Below are 25,973 nucleotides of genomic sequence, written 5' to 3' on the forward strand. Positions count from 1 at the left end.
TATGTGTTGTTGTGAATTTCCTCACTGTAACACCCCTCACCTCAAGTCTGAAGCACCTCTGGCATCATGCTGAGCCCAAGGACCCTGGCTGAATTTCCTGCAGCTCCTGAGCCCTTTAATACTTCCTGCTGCTTGGACGTCCTGTAACACAAACTGATGACATCACAGCTTGCCTAGTATACAGGGAATCTTAGAGTTACTACTCAGTGTCTCTGCAACAGTTCCCCTGCTCTTAGCAGCGCTAGTTGCTTCTGCGAGGCTCTGTCTTGTCTCTGTTCTCCCAGTCTTCCTGCCTTTTTCCTGCTTACCTTTCCAGCTTCTGCCTGTCTTGCCTGCTCTGTTTTCCTGCCTTTTTCCAGTTTGTCCAGCCCACTCTCGTTTCCCCACTGCATCTTCCCAGGACTGGCTTCTCATGCTGACCTCTGCTTGGACTCCAGCTTCTCCTTATACTCCACCTGCCTCGACCTCAGCCAGAATATTGACTCTGTCTTGCTTTCAACCTGCCTTGACCACCGCTCAAACCCTAGCCTGTGACACTCACAGGATGTATCACCACTCCCTGATGCTGATTTGCCTAGATGCTTTGACATACTGTATCTGTGGACAGAAAGTGTTCTCCTAGTAGATAACATCTGAGTATCTTATCAGCTAATCTAAAAGAGGGCTTGTTGTAGCAAATGGTGTCTTGAGATAGTCCTACAGGGTATGTATGATGAAGCAGTTTTACTGAGCTACATTTGGCAGTGAGTAAATAATAATTTGTGAACTGCTGAGACTGCCAGCTTGAAGAAGAGGCTCTCCTTAACGCAAATTCTGGTTGAGGCCAAAATAAAGTCCTCCTTGAATAGCAATGCTGGTAGCTAATGCAACATTGAAAGCACTAGGCTGGGATTGCGGTACCAGCGTACCACGATCCAGGCTAAAGATTGACATTGTCCAAGGAACAAGAGGGTGGGAGGGTTAGGGTTGGGATGGGGATGGGGGGGTGAGGGCGGGAGGCAGTGGACGGCTAAGTTTGGTGCATTTATGGTGAACCAGGGAGTGGGCAGGGGGAAGGGGAGGAAACTGGTCCCAAACCCCTTTCACTTTTGGAGTTTACAGTCTGTCAGAGGACTTTGGGGGCAGTGGGGGGGGGGGGGGGGGAGCTCAGTCTGGCAGGGCCCATGATTTAAAGCTTAGGTGGGGTGGGGCAATGATTGGGCCACTAGGCCCACAAGGTTTTGTTTTGTTTTTTTTAATTTTAATGTTGCTTTTTACTCAACAGCACCACTAACTGCCTATTTTCTTTTTAATATAGTTGGTGAAGGCTAAAGTTATCCTGCTACACAAGTCCAGATAACTTTAGACCTGCTCTCAGCCACATTAAGAATTAGCCAATTAACTTCTCCGGCTGACTCCTAATATCAGAGTTAGCTGGATAAGTTAATCGGCCATCTTGTTCCTTCCCCAAAATGCTCCAGAAAGTCCATTACTTATTGAGTTAAGTTTTAGCGGATAATGAGTTATCTGCTAAATGCCTTTGAATAGTGACCTCTGAAAGCAGTAATTGTTATAAGCACTGGTAGCTTCAGAGTATACAACGAAATATGTCTCTGTGTTTATAAACCAAAATGAAGCTACAGAGTAGGAAACATTTAATTACAACTGGAACACAAATTTAACACTAGAAAGACTATTAAGAATTAATTTTAACACCAAACCAGAAAAGTTTTCTACTAGAAGGAATCAAGCTGAGAAAGTGAGACAGACCTGATAGTTCATCTTCCAAGCTTCATTCAGTCAGTTGATATTTCAATCAACTAAAAGCCAAATTTTTCATTTCTATTACAATGGTTAAAATCTACTATGAGAAGGGTAATTTACAAAAGCATTTCCATGTGCAAAACAGGCATTACTCACTAGAGATGTGCATCGTTTTTTGTGTTCGTGTCGTTCTTCGTTTTTCGGCCGCCACTAACTCCCCGTTAGTGCGCACTAACAAAAACCGTTAGATTTTGTTACTTTTTGTTAGTTTTTGTTAGTGCGCGCTAACAGGAGTTAGCGCGCACTGACTCCCGTTAGTGCGCACTAATCGGAAAAACGAATTTTTGCAAAAAAATGGGAAAATCCTGATTTTTTTCGGGCTCCCTGAAACATGCCGAATTGGACAATTTCGTTGCAATTTCCAATTCGGCAAAAACGAATGCACATCTCTATTACTCACAGACACAGCCTGTTATAAAACTGTCCATCCAACAGCCAGTTAAACTTAGCACTTATGTCCTGTATACCCGTAGATTTATCTGGACTAAAGTGTTTCCAAGGGCAAGGTCATTTCCAGACTTTCTTATGTAGGTTGTTATAAAATGAACCCCTTAAGAGGTAAAAAAAAAAAAAATTAAGAGGCATTATACAGCCAACTTCTGGTTTCTGATTGCCTGAGTTTTTCTCCCTTTATACTGCAAGAGATGCCCCTCTAATAATGCCGATGACTATAAGGTGGATTTTTAAGGACGCGTGTGCTTCCATGTGCGCGCAGTTCCCGGCATGTGCACGTGGATGCGCCAATTTTATAACATGCCTGCGCCAACGCACGCATGTTATAAAATGTGATACCTGCGTGCACATGTGCACCTGATTTTATATTAGCGCACGCATGTTTTCGTACGGAAAATGGCGCCGGCCATACGCGTATGGCGCCGGCAGGAGATCGACTGCAGGAGGTCGTTCAGCGAGGGTTCCGGCGCCTCGCTGAACGACCTCCTGCAGTCGATCTCCTGCCGGCGCCATTTTCCGTACGGAAACGATTCGCGGCGGGAAATCGCTCCCTGACCCCCGCTGGACCTCCAGGAACTTTTGGCCAGCTTGGGGGGGGCCTCCTGACCCCCACAAGACTTGCCAAAAGTCCAGCGGGGGTCCGGAAGGACCTCCTGCCGTCCAATCGTGTTCGTCTATGGCCGCCGCCATTTTTCGGCGCCATTTTGGAAAATGGCGCCGGCTGAAGACAACAAGATTCAGTAGCAGGAGCCCGTTCCGGACCGCTGCCGTTCCGGACCGCCGCTGGACCCGCAGGTTATTTAAGTCATTTGGGTGGGGGATTTAATTTAAAGGGTCGGGGGTGGGTTTTAGGGGGTTTTAATGTGCCGGTTTTGCGATTTTACATTTTTTCGATTTTTTACGATTTTTCACGATTTTTCACGATATTTTACCCCCCCAAACGGCAACAATACGATTCCCTCCCCCTCCCAGCCGAAATCGATCGTTAAGACGATCGAGGACACGATTCACATCTCTAGAAATAAGTAAAAAAAAAACATACCTAAGAGCAAGTCTCTTTAAACTCCCAATGTCACCCAAATTAAGTGAAAGCCTAGAGCAAAAAGAAAGAAAAAAAGCATATTATGGGTGACATCATGAATTAGAACCGTCCCAGTAGATATAGAAAAGAGGATGTACAGTAAGTTCAAGACTGATTGATTTGATTGACTGATATTTTTAATCCACCTTTCCCAGATTGTCTTAGGGCAAAACAGTAAATAAATCACAATCACAGCATTAAAACAGGAAATCCAGGAAGTCACGCCTTTGGTTACTGGGATGAGGTGAGCTGAGCTGGTGTGGTCATGAAGAGACTATACCATGTCAAAGTCTGAAAGATGATTGTTTTTGTGTTGTGTTGCTTTTGTTTGTTTTTAATACTGTTCATTTAACTTTTTATTGTATTTTATGTTTCATGATCTGTAATCTTGCCTTGGGCCTAGGGGGTAGGGAGGAATATAATTGCAAACAAATAACTAAGTATACGGTGAATATGCAGTTAAATATATAATAAATATTAATACACAGACTTTATGATTACTGTAAAACTAATGCAAAATCAAATAATTCATTAAAAAAAGATCTTAAATAAATAAAATCTGTTTAAAAACATTGCCTGGCACTGTAGAAATGTACTATTTCTCATATGCCAGCAGATGGACGGTGTAAGGCTAGCTTTTTTTGACATTAATGCCAGTCTGTATTTGGAAGAAAGTTGAACACAATAGACCAATATTGTCTTCCGGTCTAAAAACTATAGCCTAGTGGTTAGAGCAGTGGACTATGAACCAGACCAGGATTCGAGTCCTGCTGTCGCTTCTTGTGACCTTGGGCAAGTCACTTTACCCTCCATTGCCTCAGGTACAAAAACTTAGATTGTAAGTCCTCTGGGGATAGAGAAATACCTACAGTACCTGAATGTAAACCGGTGTGATATCTCAATTGAGATTGAATGTTGGTATATATTAATAATTTAGAAGTGTGATGTTCTAATATTGTAATTCTTGGAGTCAGATTGTTACTTCTGTGGCTGACGAGATTATCCCGGTGAAAACTAAAACAGTAGGTAATAATAGGAATTCTTCAAAATGTAATGTACCTTGGTTTAATGAAAATCTGAAACAAACCAAGCGGACTCTTGGGAAATTTGAAAGACTTTGGTGAAAGTTCCCTTCCTCTGACTCTTTAGGAAAATACAGATCTCTCTTGTGTATCTATTGTACTCTGATTAATAAGGCTAAAAAGGACTATTATGCAAAGAAAATCCTTGGGATAAAAGATAATTCTAAATTACTCTACACTACAGTCAAACATTTAATTAGAGATCATGCTTCTTCATTACTAGAAAAATCCTTTATCTTCACAGTCTGATTGTAATGACTGTGCTATGTTCTTTTTGAATAAATTTCTCATCTTGAAGAGGAATTTTCCTGATTTTGTTTCTCTGACAGCTCCAGAGAATTTATATGTTTTGACCATTTGGGATTCCTTTGAACCTGCGACCAAACTTGAAATTAGTCAAATTATTGCTAAAATAAACCGGGCATGTCATCCACTTGATTTAATTCCAGTAAATTATCTCAACAGAAATGCAAAATACTATTATTCCTCCAATTACAAAAATAGTCAATCTTTCGCTATTTGAAGGATTGGTTCCAGCTAGTTTAAAACAAACTGTTATAAAGCCTATTCTTGAATCTGTTTCTAATCTCTCTTTTTTATCTAAATGTTCCTGAGAAAGTTGTGCTGTCTCAGTTAGGATATTCTTTTTCCTAATTAATTTGGATTTAGGAAGCATCATTCAACAGAAACTCTTCTTCTCTCTTTAACTGTTTCTGTGTTACAAGGATTTGATTCTGGGAAACCTTATTTTCTTATTCTAATCGATTTGTCTGCAGCCTTTGATACCGCAGATCATCTCATGTTACTTCATAGATTGACTGTAGTGTTTACAAATGGTTTTCTTTCTGATGGGTCATTTCAGGTTAAACTTGATAATCATTTTTCTGAAGTGTTTCAGAATGAAATGGGTGTGCTGCATGGTTCGGCCCTTTCAGCCACGCTTTTCAATATTTATATCCTTTCCTTATGTAAATTGCTGGCATGTCTGGGATTTCTTTTCATCTCTATGCTGACAATGTACAATTTACATTTCTTTCACTAACTCTCTCGATCTTACCATTTTTTTAATGAATATTTACATGAAGGCTATTCAGCAAGTGTTGTCACATCTCAATCTGACACTCAGTATGAGTAAGACAGAAGTAATCTGGTTAAACAGAAATCATTCCATTGATAAGCCACTAGTTCTTAATTTGGGTACGTTTAACATTGCGTTATCCAATCAAGCACGTGACCTAGGAGTGTTACTAGATGAAAATCTATGAAGAAGCATATCAATACGATAATAAAACTGGGTTATGGAAAATTGCATTTATTACATCGATTAAAACCTTTATTAACCTTTGAGGATTTTCATACGGTATTACAGACTCTCATCTTTTCTTATCTAGATTATTATAATTCTCTTTTATTTGGTTTACCTGCCTGTACACTGAGATCTTTACAAATGTTACAGAATGCTTCGGCTAGAGTATTACTAGGATGTCATAAATTTGAACACATTATGCCCATCTTGATTTCATTACACTGGCTACATGTGCAATTCAGGATTCAGTATGAAATCCTTACTTTAATTTTTAATGTTATTCACTCTAATGGTGTTGACTGGATTAGTGAAGCACTGCATTTATACACTCCTCATCAAACTCTTAGGTCTCAAAATAAGGGTCTTTTGGATGTCCATACAATTCAGAGTGCACATTTAAATGAAGTTAGAGACCATGCATTTTTTATAGCTGGTCCTAAGTTGTGGAACACTATGCCTGAAACACTGCGTACATTAACTGATGGCAAGAGATTTAGACATGAATTGAAAACATGGTTGTTTAAGAATGCTTATGAGAGAAAATGAGTGATTGCAGAACAGATAATTGACGAGAATACTGTTGATATAAGTGAAAGAGATTAAATTTAAACATATGTAATGTAATTATTTTTATTTAATTTGATGTTTAATTTTTATATTTATGAGTGTATTATTTTATGTTGATTTTATGTGTGTTTTAATTGTAAATGTTGTGATCTTTATTTGGAATGATGGTATATAAAATGCATAAATAATTAAATAGCTGAATAGTGCACTTTTAAATGGTTTTTAATGAAATAAATGGGGGAATGTCTAGAATAAACATTACATATCTATAATTACAATATTTTAAACAGTAAATATGCTTGGGCCAAAAAAGACTTAAGAATAAGACGAAATAAAGCAATAAATAGGCAAGCTGATTTTTTGAGCAATCTATTTAATTCCACTGAGGACTGGCCTGCTTCTGCAATTAACACTATAAATTAAACCACCACACTTCACTATACATCTGTATTGAACCTGAATCTTTCATTCACGGAATAATGCACTCAGCCCTGACACACACACAGAGCAATTAATATATCTGCTTACATGGCACTTTCTTCACTGCAGTTTGAATTTCCAGCGTCAACAGTGGCATGCCTACCAAACACATTCACTGTCAGGACTAGCTGCGTTTGATTTCTAAATTTAATTGTTATCCTTTTGGCCGAAAAGAGGATGCAGAGCTTCCCGTTTACTGTCACGTTGATAGGGGCATAATAGTTCCAGCTGATATTCCTCAGTGATTCTCTTTCAGAATTTGCATTGTTATGTAACGTGTGACTTACTCCCTAAATGATAAAAAAAAAGATAATCCTTAGTTACTGAAAGAAAATGTTTCTCTGCTTGATGTAAGTTTCTCATGAAAGTTCATAACCACAAAGCTTATTTTTTATGGTGTTTACAACTTACACAGTGTAATACCAGAAAAAGGAAATTCAGAGATGTGATGAATGGCTGGCTAACACAAGCCTTAGCTGATGCAAGGAACTGACAATCTAGGTCAACAGTTGGAAGAGAGCCAACAAGAAATCAATGTGGACACAGTTTTCGGATTTGGCGGAAATATGTCCTGATAATCACTGGATAAGGACATAATATGTTTCAGGATTTTTGTGTTACAGTCCTTGGGTTTGGTGGAAATATGTCCTGATCACTGGACAGGGACATAATATATTCAGGGACTTTGGTTTTACAGTCACCCAACATGAAGGGTGTCATATTTTGAATTGAAAGATGGTTACAAGATTGTGAGGATATATCCAGTAGTTTAACAAATTTTGTCTTATTTCCTCTTTAAAACAATTTCCCCCTGAAAAAGCTTGATGAGGGTGAAATGAGGGACCCTTGTTAGAATGGTTGATCAACAAGATATAACAAGTGGATATATATGGGACCATGGATATGGATAACTAGTGTATATGAATATACTATATGTTAAAATAATACATATTTTTAATGGGATATGATTTTTTTATATTATAATTATTATACATGTTTTTAACTAATGTGGAATGTATATGCATATGTTGAGTGGGTAGGTTAATGTGTCATTTTATATATTATAATATGTTTTTACATAGGAATTTATTGTATTAGATGAATAAAAATTAGAATTCCAGTGATTATTATGGGGCAGATTTTAAAACATATGCGCGCGACGTACGATGGTGCGCGCTTCCCGGCGCACACAAATGTACACCCGATTTTATAACATGCGCGCGCAGCCGCACGCATGTTATAAAATCAGGGGTTGGCGCGCGCAAGGGGGTGCACAATTGTGTACCTTGCGTGCACAGAGCTGCGCTGCCTTCCTCCCAGGCCACTCCAAAATCTCCCGCTCCCCGGCCCTAAGCTAAACCCCCTAAAAAATTTAACTTACCAGGTTACACCTGCCTTGGGCAGGCGCAAGTTGCGCGTGCCGGCCAATGGCTGGCCCGCGATCCCGAGCACAGCAGCAAATGGCCGCTGTGCCTACAGGCTCCGGCTCCGCCCCACCCGGCCCCGGACCACCCTGCCCACACTCCACCCACACCCCGCCCTTTTTTTCAAGCCTCGGGACTTACACGTGTCCCGGGGCTTTATGCGCGCCGCCGGGCCTTTTGAAAATAGGCCCGGCACACGTAGGGCTTTTAAAATCTGCCCCATGTTTATTTTAATGTATATTATGAAACAGATTATATATTTTTTAATAAGATTTTTAAAAAGTTTTGTAATTGTGAATTATTTATTTTAATCTCTTATTATATTATATAATAACTTATCTAACACCCACCAGACAATCAACCTAACTCCTTTCTTAAACTGTCTGAATTCCTATGTGACATGGCCACCAAACTCATAGTACTAGGAGACTTCAACTACCACACAGAGACTCCTCCCAGAGGCAATACTGCCACCTTCCATTGCATCATGGATGATCTTGGCCTCATCCCATTAATCAAAGTTCCCACTCACAAGCATGGTCTCTCTATTGACCTAATTTTTCATTTCACAAAAAAACTTAGACCCAACACAACAGTGGATACAATCTCCTGGTCAGATCTCTACTTAGTTCTGGCTACCATTGCAATCCAAAAACAAACTCATTTTGCTCCCTGACTCTAACCAACCACTGGGAACATATCCTCCATTATAAGTGAAAGTATAAAAAAGTTTCTCAACATACCAGAAATTCTAACTTCCACTGACTCACCAAAAATCTTAGTTCAGCAATGGAATGACAAATGCACTTCAATTATAGGTACTCTAACTCCTTTCAAACCCAACTCCATCAAACCCTCTAGAAATTCTCATGTTCCTTAAAGGCCTAATTTAAAAGGCCTATGTGCGCCTATACTGGGAGATATGCGCGTGGAGAATAGAGGACTTTTGCTGAAAACTTGAGGAGAGGTGGTCAATCTTGTTATTGCACATATTTAATGATTTTCCAAAACTGGCTACTAAGTCCCAGACAGAATAAAGTGTCAATAACTCTAGCAGAGTTGGTATCAAGCAGAACTCACCAGTGGGGCTGGCTTGTTCTTCTTGGGACAAACTGGTCATCAAAGTCTCTGCTATAGTTTGGTTTCCATCCTTCCTAACCTAGGAGGCGCTGAAAGGAGAAGTCTGCAATATGGACACCGAATCTGCACTAATCCCCTCCACCACAGTCGCACCAGCCACGACATCACTGTGCACCATGGGGTCACTGCAAGTAACAGATCTCTGAACCAGAGGGAAACACGGTTCGGGGCTCGGGGACACCTCTTCCACTGGCAACCATGGCTCTCCCTCACCATGAAGCACACTGGATTCTTCAGTTCCCTGCATAACTGTTTGAAGGCATATTAAGCAAATAAAAAAGAAGAAATGCAGACAACAGCAGGTGAGCATGACAATAGCAGGTGAGCATGACATCTGCTATGCCGCCATTTTGCTTCCTGGTGACTAGAATTTTGATAGGAGCCAAAGCAATGAACTACATAAAGCCTATTCTATACAAACTGTATTGGCTCCCTCTGCTTACGCTTTAAATAAACAGGATCCATATTCTCTTTTCCTTCTTGTTTCCTACATCCTCACCAGAGAACTCTTCCAAAATGCCCTTCTCTCCTCCCTCTGACTTCCATAAAATTAGCCTGAATAAGACTAAGGGTTTTCATCTGCAATGCACGTAACATCTAGAATGAGGTACCACTCCTACCTTGAACCGTGCTACCTCATATTTCAGAAAAAAGCAAAGGTATGGCTGTTCACCTAGACCCTTCCCTAGCCTGTTCATTAGTAATGAACTAATATCCACAATGTCTGGACATTGATTCAATGATGACTGCCCCTCCTCGTTCCTCTCCTCTTGGATTGGACTTCTGGATTTGACCTCAGACCAGCTCCTGGCTTCATCTCGGATTTACCTTCTGGCTTGACCTAGGCTTGGACCTTGACCCTGCTTAGCTTCTGCCTGCCCTGACCATTGTCTGAACCACAACTCCGCTTGATCGCTGCCTGCCTAATCCTCCACTTGGACCCCACTCCACTTGCTCTTCCTATAGTGGCCTGTCGCACCCACATCTCATCGGATCTCCACCAACCCAGAAGCCTATACCTAAGTCCAGCTGGCCCCGGCACATGAATGCTCAATCTAAGGGGAATGAGAGCTGCTATTGGTGAAGCTCTAGCAGGGCCTCTGCTCCAGCCAGCTCTGCCTACCAACGGTGAAGGCTTGCAGGGCTCCTCCCTGCAGGTTGCACCAATTCCCTCTCATTCTAAGGATCCATGCTCTCAACAGATTGCCAAGGCCATGGACCCAGCAGAGGTTACCGCCCTTCGGATCATTCAGGGCCTGGCTCACAAGATCCAGATACAGCATCTCTTCCTCAAGGCTCTGGCAGCTTCCATGAAACGCCTCAAAACCCAGCTGTACACTACGGCGATTCATGTTGCTCTGCAGCCGCCAGTATCAACTCCCCCTGCTCCAGCAGCTCCTTATCGCCCCTCTATTCCCCTGCCGGCCCTCCCTGGAATGCTGGGGACCCAAAGCAGTGTCAGGGCTTTATTAACCAGTGCTATATTCACTTCTCACTCCAGCCATCTCTCTTTCCAGAAGAAACCATCAAGACCACCTTCATTCTCTTTTGTCTGGATGGTAAGGCCCTAGCCTGGGCATCTCCACTCTGGGAATGCTCTGATCCACTTCTTCAGGATCTGCAGCAATTTGTCTTTTCTTTTAGAAAAAGTCTTTGATGACCCAGGTCACCAGGCTGCTTCCAGGGCAGACCTCCTCTACCTACACCAGGGGAACCAGTCTCTGACAGATTATGTAATAGAATTGCGAACTGGAGCTCTCTACAGCTCTTCAAATTGGGTTCCAACAGCCATAATTCCTGCCTAGAGAAAGTGGGGGTTCCTCTAGGTCTCCCTTTGGCAGCCATGGTGCCTGGGGTTCCTGCTCCATATACAGATTTCTTGGCCATCTTCTCTAAGAAAAAGGCGGAGTGCCTACCCCCTCACAGGGAGTTTGATTGTGCTATAGAGCAGTTGCCTAGTGCCAGTCCACCATGTGGCAGGGTATACCCACTGTCACTTCCTGAGACTAAGGCAAAGTTGGAATACATCTGTGAGAACCTGGACAAGGGGTTAATCCGCTGCTCTACATCTTCAGCAGGGACAGGATTCTTCTTTGTCACTAAAAAGGATGGGACACTTCGTCCCTGCATCGATTACCAAGGTCTCAGTGCAGTCGCCAAGAAAGACAGATGCCCCATTGCCCTTAATTTCAGTGTTATTTGACTGCCCGAGATTGTTGTGGATTGGGGGGGTGGGGGAGAACTGCATAAACGTTATCATGTTTTTTACACACATATGTTCATTCTCTAACGCACTCCCTTCTCCCATACACATGCCCATGCTTTCACACTCATTCCTTCTCTCTCACACACATCCTTTCTCTCTCCCTCATACATGCTTCCACACTCGCTCTTTCACACACACACACTCTCAGGACCTCCATCTCTCTTTGGCTGTGGCAGGATGTGCTCTATTGCAGCCCCACCAGGCTCCTCAGGCGGGCCACAGCGAAATGGAATCTGCTGCAGCCACACTACACTGGGATAGTCCAACAGTGGCAATGCCCAGGGTGCCCGTCAGTTCATGGCGCCCTGGAAGCCAGCCCAGTTCACTCTACTCAAAAGCCGGCTCTGCACATGGGTCATAACCTCTGCTCTCCTTTCTCCAAAGCACAAATTTCAAAGGTTTTTACAATTTTATCCTGTACCACATGCATCAAATTAAAATTGTCATTTTGCAAGTCAACCCAATCATTCAGTGGTATGTTGCACACTACCATGTGTGAAATCCAGGCTGGATTCCAGAGGCTGATTCTGCTTCTTAGACTGTCCAGGGCTGGGTGCTCTTAGTGTAGAGGTATCATTCAGCGTCCTGGGGGTGGGTATCTCAGCTATTGCAATGATGATACCTAGTGGCGAGATTCTGAGTGCCTGCATCTCAGATTCCAGAGGGAGTTGTCGTATATTGGCCTCTGGCTGAGGACTGCTACTGCACTAGATGGAAGAGGTAAAAAATGGGAAAAGCCAAATGCTGATGTGAATAAAGGCATCTGGCACCATAGCCCAATTGAGACTGGTTCCAACTGAAGTGGAAGCCCAAAGGAGAAAAAAAAGTCAATTTGCACAACCACTAAAAAGGAAGAAAACCAAGCAAATTGGTTGTGAGTGCCCTTGTGTATACAGGGACATTCCAGCATGCACATTATTATTTGAGGGAAGAAGGTTATCCTTGACTCTGCCGTCTCAATGGTGGCAATAGTAATGTGGTTTCTCTTGATAGGGAGTGAATCATTGTAAGATATTACCCAAAGTGAAAATTGTGGCTCTTCTTCTGGCTGGGTTTTCTCAAAGGAAGCAAGGGACTGAAATCACCCAGGCTGTCTCCCAGGGATAGAGAGGGAAGACAGAGTCTTGTAAGCAATAATTAGATGGATTACAATTGTATGTAAAATCACTTTAGGTGTTCAGTTTTATTTTTCTTAACACCCTGAAAATATTGGCAGACTTATCAACAAATTTGCCATTAACAGTTTCAACATAAACATTTAACACTTTTCCTCTTGCTGATATACATAACAATACAAACCTGACTAAGAAGAGAACTGATTCTTTCAACTATTATATAATCAATCAGATACTTATAGTTTTACTATAGCCTGTGGTGCTTTACTTGGAACTGAAGCATTAATTAGTGTTTCATTGAGAAATATGAGTCTTTGTTATACGCTTTCATCTTTCAAGTGCAGCTGACAACTGATTTCATTTGGAATTTCAGGTAAGTAAAGACAAGGTGTATTTCTTTATCTGTCTCTGTATGCTTTCAGTTACCACATAAGAACATGCCATGCTGGGTCAGACCAAGGGTCCATCAAACCCAGCATCCTGTTTCCAACAGAGGCCAAACCAGGCCACAAGTAACTGGCAAGTACCCAAACATTAAATAGATCTCAAACTCTTTTCTCTTTCACACAGGCTCTTTTAAATGTTTTCCAGTCATTCAGGCTGATACAGAACAGTGCGCTCGGCCGTTTGGCGGTGCGTTAGTCCCCTTTTGGCTGTGCGTTTTTGACGCGCTATTATTACCCCTTATACAGTAAGGGGTAATAGCGCATGGAAAACGTGCGGCCAACCCCCCCCTCCCCCGAAACTAATAGCGCTCATCACATGCAAATGCATCTTGATGAGCCTATTAGTCGCCCAAAATACGGCCAAGCCATACATTTTACTCTCAGAAATTAACGCCTGCCAAAACCTGTTTATTACACAGGTTTCAATATTAAGGAATCTGGCATCTAGAACCTATGACCCATTTCACAGATAATAATTCTCTTATTTGTAATTTGTTTCTCTTCAGGGAAAATATTAATTTAAACTTACAGCTGTACAGTATTTAAGCAAAGGAGAAATCTCAAACTTTACTTCAATGAGAATGAAGGCAGGCATTAATTTCAGACGGCACCGGACAAATGTACAGAAAAGCAGAAAAAAAATTTTTTTTTGTACACCCTCCAACTTAATATCATAACGATATTAAGTCGGAGGCCCCAAAAATTTTTAAAAAGAAACTTCTTTAAAAAAAAATAATCTGCTCGCGGGTTGGAAAACGGATGCTCAATTTTGCCAGCATCCGTTTTCCGAACCCGTGGCTGTCAGCGGATTCGACAACCGATGCCGGTAAAATTAAGCTTCGGTTGTCAGACCCGCTGATAGCCATCGCTTCCACTAATGAGGCGCTAGGGACGCGCTAGTGTCCCTAGCGCCTCCGTATTAGCGTGGGCCCTAATTTAAATAAAGAATTGCGTGCCCAGGAGAGGTGCTTGGGCATGCGGCGGGAGAGCGGGCGTTCACCTCGGAGCGCTGGCTCTCCTGCGAAGTTTACTGAATCGGCCTGGATGTGATTCTTGAGTTCTCCTATAATGTACACTCTTTGCTTTAGTTTAACACAGTTGCGTATCTGTCCCTCTTATTTATGTCTCTATTTCTTTCTCTGTAATGTTGTCAGTGGTGCAGTCTAGTTAGACTTTGAGGTGCTTGAAAATTTAGCCGACACAAGCCAGCGAAAATCAATCCTGTCCTCTCCACCAGTGTCAATCTGCTGGGCTGGCAAAATGCTGGTAGCATGTGCAGTTGAAATAGCTGAATGGAGCTCCATCTCCAAAGTCTATGTGGGGAGCATCATTTCCTGGTTTGCTTCTGGACCTATCTAAGCTTTAAATAAAATAATAGAGCGTTCCTCCAATATTCTATCCCTGCTTATCTTCCAAAGATGTACTAGACATGAGTTCCCTAAATGTATGTCCAAGAAGGCTTGTTGGAACTTGGCTACTAATTTTGTATAAAAAAAAACCCCCAAGAATTCAATTTCCCTATTCTCACTAGAGCACAGAGGAAATTTGAGAATCAATGTGAGAGAAATAAAGAAACTCTCCCACTCACACACTTTCCTTTCTACTCACAGATCTGGCACACTCAGCCACTTTGTCTTCACTGCTGCTGTGGATGAGTATATAAGGCCCACTTGGAGTTTGTAAGAGTCCCTGTGTTTGAATGCTCTGCTAGGAACAGAACTCTGTTGCCAGCTCTCCTATGCTGATTTTGTTCTCACTGCACTGTCACACAATTGTAAGCACAGTCAAAATTCTCTCTCTTTTCCATACCAACTGTGTGTTTTCTCCTTCTTGTTATCAAGGAGTATTCTTAGATTCAGAATTATTCTCAAATCCACACTGTAATTTATTACACAGGCTTCAATATTAAGGAATCTGGCATCTAGAACCTGTGACCCATTTCACAGACAATAATTCTCTTATTTGTAATTTGTTTCTCTTCAGAGAAAATATTAATTTAACCCTTACAGCTGTACAGTATTTAGGCAAATGAGAGATCTCAATCTTTACTTCACTGAGAATGAGTGCCTAGTAATAAATCCATCTCATAACAAACTCTCTATCTCTCTCTCTCTCTCTCTCAATCTGTCTATCCAAGGTGGACTTCAAATCCGACGTGTCCATCAAAACTTTAAGCAAGTAACTGACTTTTCTGGATTTATTTCTTAACCTTGAATTCCAATTTCAGACACACTTATTGCTACACACTCACATTGACAAAGAAATCTTCCACAGAATGGTATATCTGTCCTCTCTGTGCTCAACTTCAGTGGTTTTCTGGCACTTTAGAGCAGTTTCTGAAGAGATAAGGTCTGATACCTTCTGCTCCCTCACTCGATCAAAGCCAGACTGACTGACTTCTCAAGTGCCACCCTTCAGTGAGATCAGTACTCTAGGGATAACCTCATCTTAAATAGTTCCCCAAGGCGCTTTTGAGCAAGATTTAATCTACAGTTAGTCTATAAACTCTCTCCTTCTTTGTATGAAGTTGGGGGAATAAACATTTTGGAATTTTTGAGCCTGATTCCACATCTGGATGAGATCTGGATTTATTTGATTAGTAGGGAACTTAAATGTGCTATTCCACCAGCCTATTCACAGCATATTTTTAGCACGTGCACACAAGAAGGTAGAGGCTATCTCATTTACATAGTAAACAGCCAGAGGGCACCTTAAAGAAAGCCTGCTGGGTCAGAGTCTCCTGTACCAAACATCATAACCAAATTGTTGCGGTTCTGGCCGCAAGCACCGCGACCAGGCCCTTACCTACGGGCTCCCGGACCTGCTCCCGCTTCCAGAGGCCTGGTTTGCGGCCTGGTTGGCGGCATCCACGCTGGGGCTGCGCCACTGTGAGGTCTCCCATGGACGCCTGGCTCCTAGGCGCGCGCTCTTCTAGGCCTTTTCCCGCCAGTGGTGACTCCGCCCAACTCCTGACGTCAGACGCCGCGGCCTTGATAAGCTTGCCGCGGTCATCCAGTCTTTGCCTTGCAACGGGTTAGCCTTCCGGTTTCCTGTTGCGCTGTGCCCCGGAGTGACTCGCTTTGCTTCGTCGCTCCATTCCTGCTACAGTACCTGCCTGCCTGCTACAGTACCTGCTTGGTTCCAGTACCCGAGTCTTGCTACAGTTCCTGCCTGGTTCCAGTACCCCGAATCCTGCTACAGTTCCTGCCTGGTTCCAGTACCTGAGTCTTGCTACAGTTCCTGCCTGGTTCCAGAACCGGAGCCCAGTTACAGTATTGCTACTGTCCTAGTCTTGTTCCAGTTACCTGTCCTGATCCACAACCCACCTAAGTCCCAGCGGCCGGGCCCCCATGGGCTCCTCCCGAGGGAGTACCAGCTTCCAGGGTGAAGAGCATCTACGTCCTGCCTGAACATCTGCCTCCTGGCCTGCTATTCATTAGAGACATTGACCACCTTTCCCAGTCTCCAGCAGGTAGGCCCAAGAGTCCACTAAACAGAGACTCGCACAACAGATTGCAAGGCCATGGACTCGGCAGATGCGCCTATTCCCTTGGACCTGCCAGGGTTGGCCCAGCAGCTGCAGTGTCAACAACAGTACCTCGAGGTCCTTACCGGTTCAGTAAGGGAGTTGTCAGCCCAGTTGGATGCCAGGGTCTCATCTGCCCCAGAACCAGCACTGGGGGCCCAAGACTCGTCAGTGACCCAGCTGCCTGCACCCTCTCGTTACGCTGTTGATTTAAGGACCTGTCGTGGCTTTTTGAACCAATGTTTTATACGGTTCTCCCTGTTGCCCCAGCAGTTTCCCTCGGATGCGGTAAAAGTGGCGTATATCCTGTCCCTGCTTGATGGGAAAGCCTTAACCTGGGCTTCTCCCCTCTGGGAAAACAATGATTCTTCGCTAACGGACTTACAACAGTTCATCACAAACGTTCGCCAGGCCTTTGATTAGCCCGCCCGAGTAGCCACAGCTACGTCTGACCTGCTGCAACTTCGTCAGGGGGCTCACTCCTTGGCAGATTATGCAATGGAGTTTCAGACTTTAGCCCAAGAAGTAGGTTTGCAAGATGGTAGTCTTAAAGCCATCTTCCTGGAAGGTCTCTCCAGACGCATAAAGGATGAAATTGCTGCTCGAGATCTGCCGGAGGACCTCAACGCCTTAATTGAGATGGCTGCCTGCATTGACCGCCGCCTACAACAATGGGCCAAGGAGCAACGCTCCTCTCGCCATAGTCCGGCTCGTGGGCCAAGACTGTGCCCTCGCTCAAGATTTCTCGTCCAGACGCTCCCACCTGCGAACCTATGCAGCTGGGACAGGCCCCGCTTTCTGCTGAAGAGAGGCAACGGCGCCGTTCGTTGAAGTTGTGCTTGTATTGTGGCCAGAAGGGCCACTTCTTGGCACGCTGCCAGGAGCGTGTGGAAAACACCAAAGCCTAGGAGGTTGGGAGGAGCTCCTCCTAGGCTGTGCTACAGCTCCTCAATGTACTGTTCTTGTTACCTTGGAATATCCCGGAGGCTCCTTTGAGACGATTGCGTTCCTGGATTCCGGAGCTGGAGGTAATTTCATCCTGCAGGACTTAGTCTCCCAGTTGCGTATCCCTAAGCATAGACGGGAGGACCCGTTACGAATTACCTCTATCCAGGGGACACTTCTTCCAGGACCTGCCAGATGTCCACAGCACCCATTACGGTCCGCAGCGGGGCGATCCATTCGGAGGAGATAGCCTTCCTAGTGTTGGAGAAGACTGTCCACCCTGTGGTGCTAGGGTTGCCGTGGTTACAGAAACACGCGCCCACGATTCAGTGGGATACGCTACTGATTGTCAAATGGAGTCCTTTTTGCCTAGCTAATTGTATGAAAGTGCCTAAGACTCCCGCACTTCCCTTGATGCACGCTGCTGTGGGTCCTCCTGCACCTTATGAGGACCTTACAGATGTATTCTCCAAGACCAAGATGGAGACCCTTCCACAGCATCGTCCGTATGACTGTGCTATAGACTTGCTACCTGGTACTATGCCCCCCCCCCCCCCCGAGGAAGGGTTTATCCCTTATCCATACCTGAGACCCGGGCCATGTCCAAGTACATTGCAGAGAACCTGGCCAAGGGCTTTATCCGCTCGTCCAAGTCACCTGCAGGGGCAGGTTTCTTTTTGTCAGCAAGAAAGACGGCTCATTGAGGCCATGTATAGACTATCGAGGTCTAAATTCTATTACCAAGCGAGACCGCTACCCGCACCCGTTAATCCCGGAGCTCCTTGATCGGCTTCAATGAGCGAAGATTTTCACAAAGTTGGACTTGCGAGGAGCGTACAATTTAGTCAGAATCCGTCCCGGAGATGAGTGGAAAACTGCGTTTAATACCCGAGACGGGCATTATGAGTACCTCGTGATGCCTTTCAGCTTATGTAATGCCCAGGCGGTGTTCCAGCACCTGATGAATGAGGTGTTGTGGGATCTTCTGAACACCTGCATAATTGTTTACCTCGATGATGTGTTAATCTACTCTCAGGATCTGTCGTCACACCGTCAGCATGTCCGTCAAGTGCTCCAGATACTTAGGGAGCATGGTCTGTACGCGAAGCTGGAAAAATGTAGCTTTGAGAAGACGTCCCTGCTGTTCCTAGGCTACATAGTCTCTGCAGATGGATTTCGAATGGATCCTTAGAAAGTGGAGGCTATTAAGAATTGGGCCAGGCCGAGGGATCTTAAAGCGTTGCAACACTTCCTCGGCTTTTCCAATTTCTACCGTCACTTTATTCCCAATTACTCTCGTATTGTGGCTCCGTTAACTGCCCTCACTCGAAAGGGGGCTAACGCGGTGGATTGGCCTGCTTCTGCCTGTCAAGCCTTTGAGGCCCTTAAAGAAGCCTTCTTGTTAGACACCTGCCTTCGCCATCTAGATCCCAGCCGGCCCTTCGTGGTGGAAGTTGATGCCTCCAATGTGGCCGTAGGGGCCGTACTGAGTCAGTACTCTGATTCTGGTCAGCTGTTGCCCTGTTCATATTTCTCAAGGAAATTCTCCCCGGCAGAGAGCAACTACTGTGTTGGTGACAAAGAGTTGCTAGCTGTGAAACTTGCCCTGGAGGAATGGAGACAGTGGTTGGAAGGAGCCAACCATCCGGTTACGATTTACACCGATCACAAAAATCTAGCATTTTTGAAGCAAGCCCAACACCTGAATCCAAGACAAGCCCAGTGGTCGCTGTTTTTGACCGGTTTGACTTTACGTTACGCTACCGACCCGGCTCGAAGAACGTTCGAGCTGACGAGCTCTCGCGCTCCTCTGAGGTCGAAGAGACTCCTGATACACCCCAATATATCTTGGACCCTGAGAAAGTAAGTCTTGCTGCAACCTCGGTGTCCTCCCAAGGGAAGACCGTCGTTCCACGTCTCTCCCGGAGAGCAGTTCTTGCTTAGGCCCATGACTCCCTCACTGGGGGCCATGCTGGTTTGGAAAGGGACTTTAGACTTGTTAAACCGTTTCTACTGGTGGCCAACGGTGAGACAGGACGTCCAAGCTTTTGTGGGCTCATGCCCTACCTGTGCTGTTCAAAAGCCGCTCATCGGGAAGCTCAGGGGCCTGTTGTAACCATTGCCCATCCCGGTGGAGCCTTGGATGCACATCTCCACCGATTTCGTCGTGGACCTTCCTGCCTCAGGAGGTAATTCGGTCATTTGGGTAACCGTGGACCGATTTTCCAAGATGGCGCACTTTGTCCCTTTGCCCCTTTGCCTAAGCTACCTTCGCCTGAACCTAGTGCATTCCTGGCAGTGCAACTCTCAGCTCACCAGCTTCGTTCCTTGTGGATCTCTACCCAGGAAAAGATCCATAAAGCCACCCTGACCGCCAAGAAGTGGGCAGATAAGCATCATCAGCCAGCACCCATCTTCCTCCCAGGAGACCGTGTCTGGCTTAGCACCAGAAATCTACAGCTAAGTATTCCATCTAGAAGACTAGCTCCGAAATTCTGTGGGCCTTTTCGAGTCACTGAACAATTGGGAGCAGTCTCCTACCGTCTGCGCTTACCCTCCTTCATGCGGATATATGACGTGTTCCATGTGTCATTGCTGAAGCCTCTTGTGTTATCCAGGTACCACTCCCGGGCTCCTGAACCATCGGATCCTTCAGTACCGGACGAGGTCACGTATCAAGTGCGTGAAGTTTTGGATGTCCAGTTTCATCAATGCCGATGGCAATACTTGCTTGCCTGGGAGGGTTGCGGACCCGAGGATAATTTTTGGGAACCAGCCCGTAACATCCTCGACAAGGACTTATTACAGCAGTTCCATCTGCACCCAAGTAAACCTGGACCGGCTAAGAGGGGGCGTAAGAGGGGAGGTACTGTTGCGGTTCTGGCCGCGAGCACACAAGAAGGTAGAGGCTATCTCATTTACATACACACTGGCAGGAATTTTCCACAGCTTTAGCCTTTGCATTGCTGACTCTGTAAAATGAAAGTGAAAACCTTGGCAGCTCTACTCCTCCTTCTTAGCTGCAGGGAGGGAGGAAAGCTCTCACAGCTGCCTGCACATTACCCCCACGCAGTGAGAAATGAAAAAGCATTCCACATCCCAGCAATGTTGTTGTTGTTTTTTTTTTTTTTACAGCCCCAGGACTCAGGTCAGTAAAAAAATTATTTACCCCCTTATTTTCATATCATTACCTCTGGTTACAATGGATTACACTGTAGTCCTGGGAAAGGATTATATAGGAAAGAGAAAAGAAGAAATTACCTATTTAGTAAACAGCCAGAGGGCACCTTAAAGAAAGCCAACTGGGTCAGAGTCTCCTGTACCAAACATCATAACCAAATTGTTGGGGTTCTGGCCGCGAGCACCACGGCCAGGCCCCCTGCTCCCGCATCCAGAGGCCTGGTTTGCGGCCTGGTTGGCGGCGTCCCCGCTGGGGCTGTGCCACTGTGAGGTCTCCCATGGATGCCCGGCTCCTAGGCATGCGCGCGCGCGCCTCTTGGGCGCTCTTCTAGGCCGTTTCCCGCCAGTGGTGACTCCGCCCAACTCCTGACGTCAGACGCCGTGGCCTTGATAAGCTGGCCGCGGTCATCCAATCTTTGCCTTGCAACGGGTTAGCCTCCCAGTTTCCTGTTGCGCTGTGCCCCGGAGTGATTTGCTTTGCTTCGTCGCTCCGTTCCTGCTACAGTACCTGCCTGGTTCCTGCCTGCCTGCTACAGTACCTGCTTGGTTCCAGTACCCGAGTCTTGCTACAGTTCCTGCCTGGCTCCAGTACCCGAATCCTGCTACAGTTCCTGCCTGGTTCCAGTACCCGAGTCTTGCTACAGTTCCTGCCTGGTTCCAGAACCCAAGCCCAGTTACAGTATTGCTACTGTCCTAGTCTGGTTCCAGTTACCTGTCCTGATCCACAACCCGCCTAAGTCCCAGTGGCCGGGCCCCTACAGGCTCCTCCCGGGGGAGTACCAGCTTCCAGGGTGAAGAGCATCTACGTCCTGCCTGAACATCTGCCTCCCGGCCTGCTATTCATTAGAGACATTGACCACCTTTCCCAGTCTCCAGCAGGTCGGCCCAAGGGTCCACTAAACAGAGACTCCCACAACACAAATTGTCAATCACTATGGTGAAGAGAAATGTACAAAATACACACAGTACCTGAATGTAATCTGTTTTGCAGTGCCAGAAAGTGGAATATAAATCCGATAAATAAATGGATAGATAAATAAATAAATAAATAAATAAATAAAATGGGAAAAAAAAACCCACTTTTGTACTTTTTTTTTTTTGGCCATGGCAATTTCCTTCTGCTCCTTTGGGCTTCCAGCTCTATCGGAACTAGAATTGGAATCTGGTGCCAGGGGCCTTCATTTGCACCTACCTGGTGACCTTTTAGAATTCATCTTTTCAGCACGCCAACAGGTAAGTCCACTGCCAAGTCAGAGCTCCATATGGTAGGCAGTGTGTGCAGGGCCATGATAGGCCACCAACTGGACAGTACAGCGAGGGAGTGAACCCATGGAGAGTTCATTTATTTATTTTATTTATCGAGTTTTATGTACTGTCGTTCGGTTTTGCCATCACAACAGTTTACAAAGTTTCGATGATTAACAGAGTTTCCAAAAGGTTTTGTTAATATGTGAACCGGTATGATGTCCCCACTAATACCGGTATATAAAAGTTTCTAATAAATAAATAAACATAGAAAGATTCATTATATATAAATTAGTTTATGGTTAATCTTTACATGTTCAGTTCTTTGCTATTATATTATCTTGTCTTGCATCTACCAGCTTTCTAGTGTTAATAGGATGGGAGTGGTGTTTTAAAGTCATTGGGTGAGTTGATATGCTTTGGTGTACATCCATGTTTTTAGTTCTTTTTTTAAAGTTTTTAAGTTTTCTTGTGTTTTTAGTTTGATTGGGAGGGAGTTCCAGAGTTTAGGGCTTCCTAGAGAAATTGCTCTCTCTTAATCTCCCAACTACTGATTTCAGGAAGGACGTCCATACTGTAGATATTCCGGGCTGGGAAAAAGATACTCAGGGAAAGTGTGATATCTTTATCATTGAACAACAGATTAGATAAACTTCTCTCCAGGAGAGTTTAGGGATAGCCAACTCTGCCTTGAGGCAAATGGATGGATAAATCACCTCTTAAATTCTTTTCACAACCTTTTCACATTCTGGGATGCTGTGTTTTGCAACCTTTTGGAGGTACTTAAGTTTTAAAAAAGCTGTGCATTTTTTGCTTTTCCTTGTAGAAACCTGAAATTTTACATTAGTTTTCAACAGTTTGTTGCCAATGTGCTTACCCACCACAATCTAAATGAGGTTTGTCACAACTTGGAAGCATTTTCCCCCAGGCTTTCCTACCTTTGTAATTGCTGACGGCGCGGGTTGCTGCTTTGGCTTCTCTCCACAATCATTATATCGTTCTGCAGAACAAACCATGCTCAGTGAGACTAAAAGCAGTAGCAATTATAAACATTGCAACTTCATAACTGAAAATGGTGAACTATTTAGAAGATGCATTTACCATCCTTTTACGACCATTTCTTTGTCTGAAATGCATGTGAACTGTAAAGAGGGAAAAACATGGCCATTTACATGAAACATTTCACGTTTTAATACCAAATAGTAAAGCTCAGAATACAAAAAAAAAAATAAAAGCAACACTACTGCATGAATTAGCAACTTGATGAATGGATGTAATTTGCCCAAGATTTCCATCTCAGTTTGGAATGTATTAAATTTTTTACTCTCATGATTACCTAGACGCTGTAGTTACAGGACATGTTAAAGGCACTGAAATGGTGCAAAAGTAAAAAAAACAAACCATAAAGTCATTAAAATTAAAATAACAGTAGTAATATGTTAACAACAACCAATAAAATAATACATAAAAATAAAATCTAGCATAGAATCCAGTCATGGGACTTCCATAAATAGATATGATACAATAAGACCATTATAAAAATGTGACATCTCAGCCTGTCCCCTCACAGAACAGCCAGACCAAGTGAATATAAACATTGGACTTAATTAAATGCCTTTATGGCTTTCCTAAAAGCCAGATAATCATGCAAATGTCCTAGACTCAAAAGGCAATAAATTCTAAAGATAAAGGCCAATGCAACTGAAGGCCCATTTTTTTGCTTTAAAGCAGGTATCCTTCAGTGATGGAGTGGTCAGAAATAGTGCCTGGAGTGGAGGTAATGTCCATGTGGCTTGATAAAAAGAGATCTCAGGTTGTAAATAATCAGCTCTGCAGCCATGAAGACTTCAAAACTATGTATGTACACTGTTTTACCCCTAATCAGTTGCCCACAGAAACAGCAGATACAAATATATCCAGGTAGATTCCCTTTCAAAATTAACTACAAGTACCAACAGACTATAGTCTGTGCATAACTTGCAACAATACAGGCTTCCTCACAAGTGCCAGGATTAATGACTAAGCAATGCCCCAGTTAGATAAAGCTTACTTTAAGAGAGGCTATCAATTCCTGCTTATCAAACTGCCTTATAGACAAAAGATAAACAGTCAGGTCTATATATCTCCAGAAGCCTGTATAATATAGGAAGGAGGCTTGAGATTTTACCAGATATGCTTAAATCACTGAAAGGAAAAAATATGAATTCTGTGGGGAAAATTGTAACTAAATGTAGCCCCTGCACTAGGGTCTCTTCAAAGGGTGCATTCTAAATACCGGAGCTAAATCTATGTTCCGCAACATCTTTCACCTCTCTTCCCTAGGGTAGGGTCCTCCGTCAGGGGCTATGATCACCTAGGTGTTAGTTAACTGTTTCTTAATAGATTCTAATAACGAAGCTAGACACAGTACTGGTGTTCCAACATAATTTTACTGACAAATGGCGTGTTCTAGCAGTCTTTCTTAGAAGATACATTTAGGTACTGAAGTATTAAACCTGTGACTTTGTATCTAGGTAAATATGTGATCCTTTGGTCCATCCCTTAGGTCGCTTCCTTACCCTTGAACTGAACATGAAGCTCCCTGGGGCACCTTGGACTATGGGTGTTCCTTTCCCTTCAGGGCTCCCTTTGAAATGCCTGGGGATCCACAGCTCCTCCTGGAGATCTGAATTGTCATCGCTCCTCTTTCCTCTGGAAGCGGGAGGGCACCTTCGCTGCGAGCAGCAGATGACGAGCACCTGCTGGGCTTCTCGGCTTCTCTTCTTTCCTCCCAGCCTTGGAACCAGCTGTGTATCCACCTCTTCCCCTGCACCGGCTGCTTGAGCAATCTGATCCCCCTGGATTTGGTGAATCACAGCTGAACAAACAGATACGCTCCTGCTTCAACTGGGGAGGAAGGAGGCTGGAATCTTCTTCCCACAACAAAATCAGTTTCTCAGAAAAGGTCCCCTCCCCCGCCCCCGATCAATCACCTGCAGAACTTGCAGGAACAATTTTAATGTGCAAGGGCACAATCGTTCTGTTGGCTCTTGAATTGGGAGCCTGCTCGGCCAGAGAGCAGAGCTCTGCCTCCTGAGTCAATGGATGGCACTAATGAATCCAGATTATGCACGGAAAGAGACTTGGTATCAGTACTGGGACTAGCCTCCCCCCCCCCCCCCCCGGCCCCCCCGGACTTACCAGTGGCTGCTCTGGCTCAGCACGTTCTCCTTAGGCCGTCCCTCTGATGGTGGCAGCAGCTCCAGCACTTTCACCTCCTGCCCAGCTTTCCAATTTCTCTTCCCCTACATCCTCTCTTTCTTCAACACTCCTTGCCCTGCATTTCCCTCTTTCTGTCCTCCAGCCCCGGCACCACTGCTTACCCTGATCCCTCTCTTTCTCTGTCTTCCTCCAGCTCCCCTCACTTGCCCTACCTCCCCCTTTCTCTCCCCCACCATTCCTTGCCCTGCATCCTCCTTTTTCTCACTCTCCACTCATTGTCCAATGGCATCCCCTCTCTTTCTCCCACCCACCCCTTGCCCCAGCCTAGTAGTATCATCCTCTCTACCACCCATCCCTTGTCTAGCAGCTTCCTTCTGCTTTCCTCCTCACAACCTGCCTAGCAGAACCTTCCTCCCCCCCCCCCCCCCATCGCCTTCTCAACAGCCTATCTCTATCTCCTAACCACCTGCTCAGCAATAGAAACCTCCCTCTCCCCCACAATCCCCTGCCCAGCAGCAACCACTTCTCCCCCAACCCTCGGTCTGAAAGCAGCAGCCTGTCTCCCCCACCAACCCCCTGCTAGCAGCAGCCCCCCACTCCCTCTCTGCTCCCCAACCTCCTGCCCAGCAGCAGATCTCTCTCTCTCTCTCCCTCTCTGCTCCCAACCTCCTGTCCAGCAGCAGATCTCTCTCCCCCTCTCTCTGCCCCCAACC

The 25,973-nt window shown here is 44.6% G+C and overlaps 1 protein-coding gene across 1 annotated transcript in view; it reads right to left on the reverse strand.

Moving 5' to 3' along the window:
* Window positions 1–23,198, reverse strand: part of ATP6AP1L (ATPase H+ transporting accessory protein 1 like) — a 36,721-nt gene extending 13,523 nt beyond the window's left edge. The window contains exons 1-3 of the mRNA XM_029586184.1: window positions 23,161–23,198; window positions 22,998–23,059; window positions 3,299–3,349 (exon numbers count right to left, since the gene is read on the reverse strand). Coding sequence (XP_029442044.1) covers window positions 3,299–3,349; window positions 22,998–23,059; window positions 23,161–23,196 — 149 coding nt within the window. The 5' untranslated portion in view covers window positions 23,197–23,198. The remainder of the gene's footprint in view (window positions 1–3,298; window positions 3,350–22,997; window positions 23,060–23,160) is intronic.
* Between the last annotated feature and the right edge of the window lie 2,775 nt (window positions 23,199–25,973).

This window comes from Rhinatrema bivittatum, chromosome 1 (genome assembly GCF_901001135.1).
Source record: "Rhinatrema bivittatum chromosome 1, aRhiBiv1.1, whole genome shotgun sequence".
Classification (NCBI taxonomy): Eukaryota; Metazoa; Chordata; class Amphibia; order Gymnophiona; family Rhinatrematidae; genus Rhinatrema; species Rhinatrema bivittatum.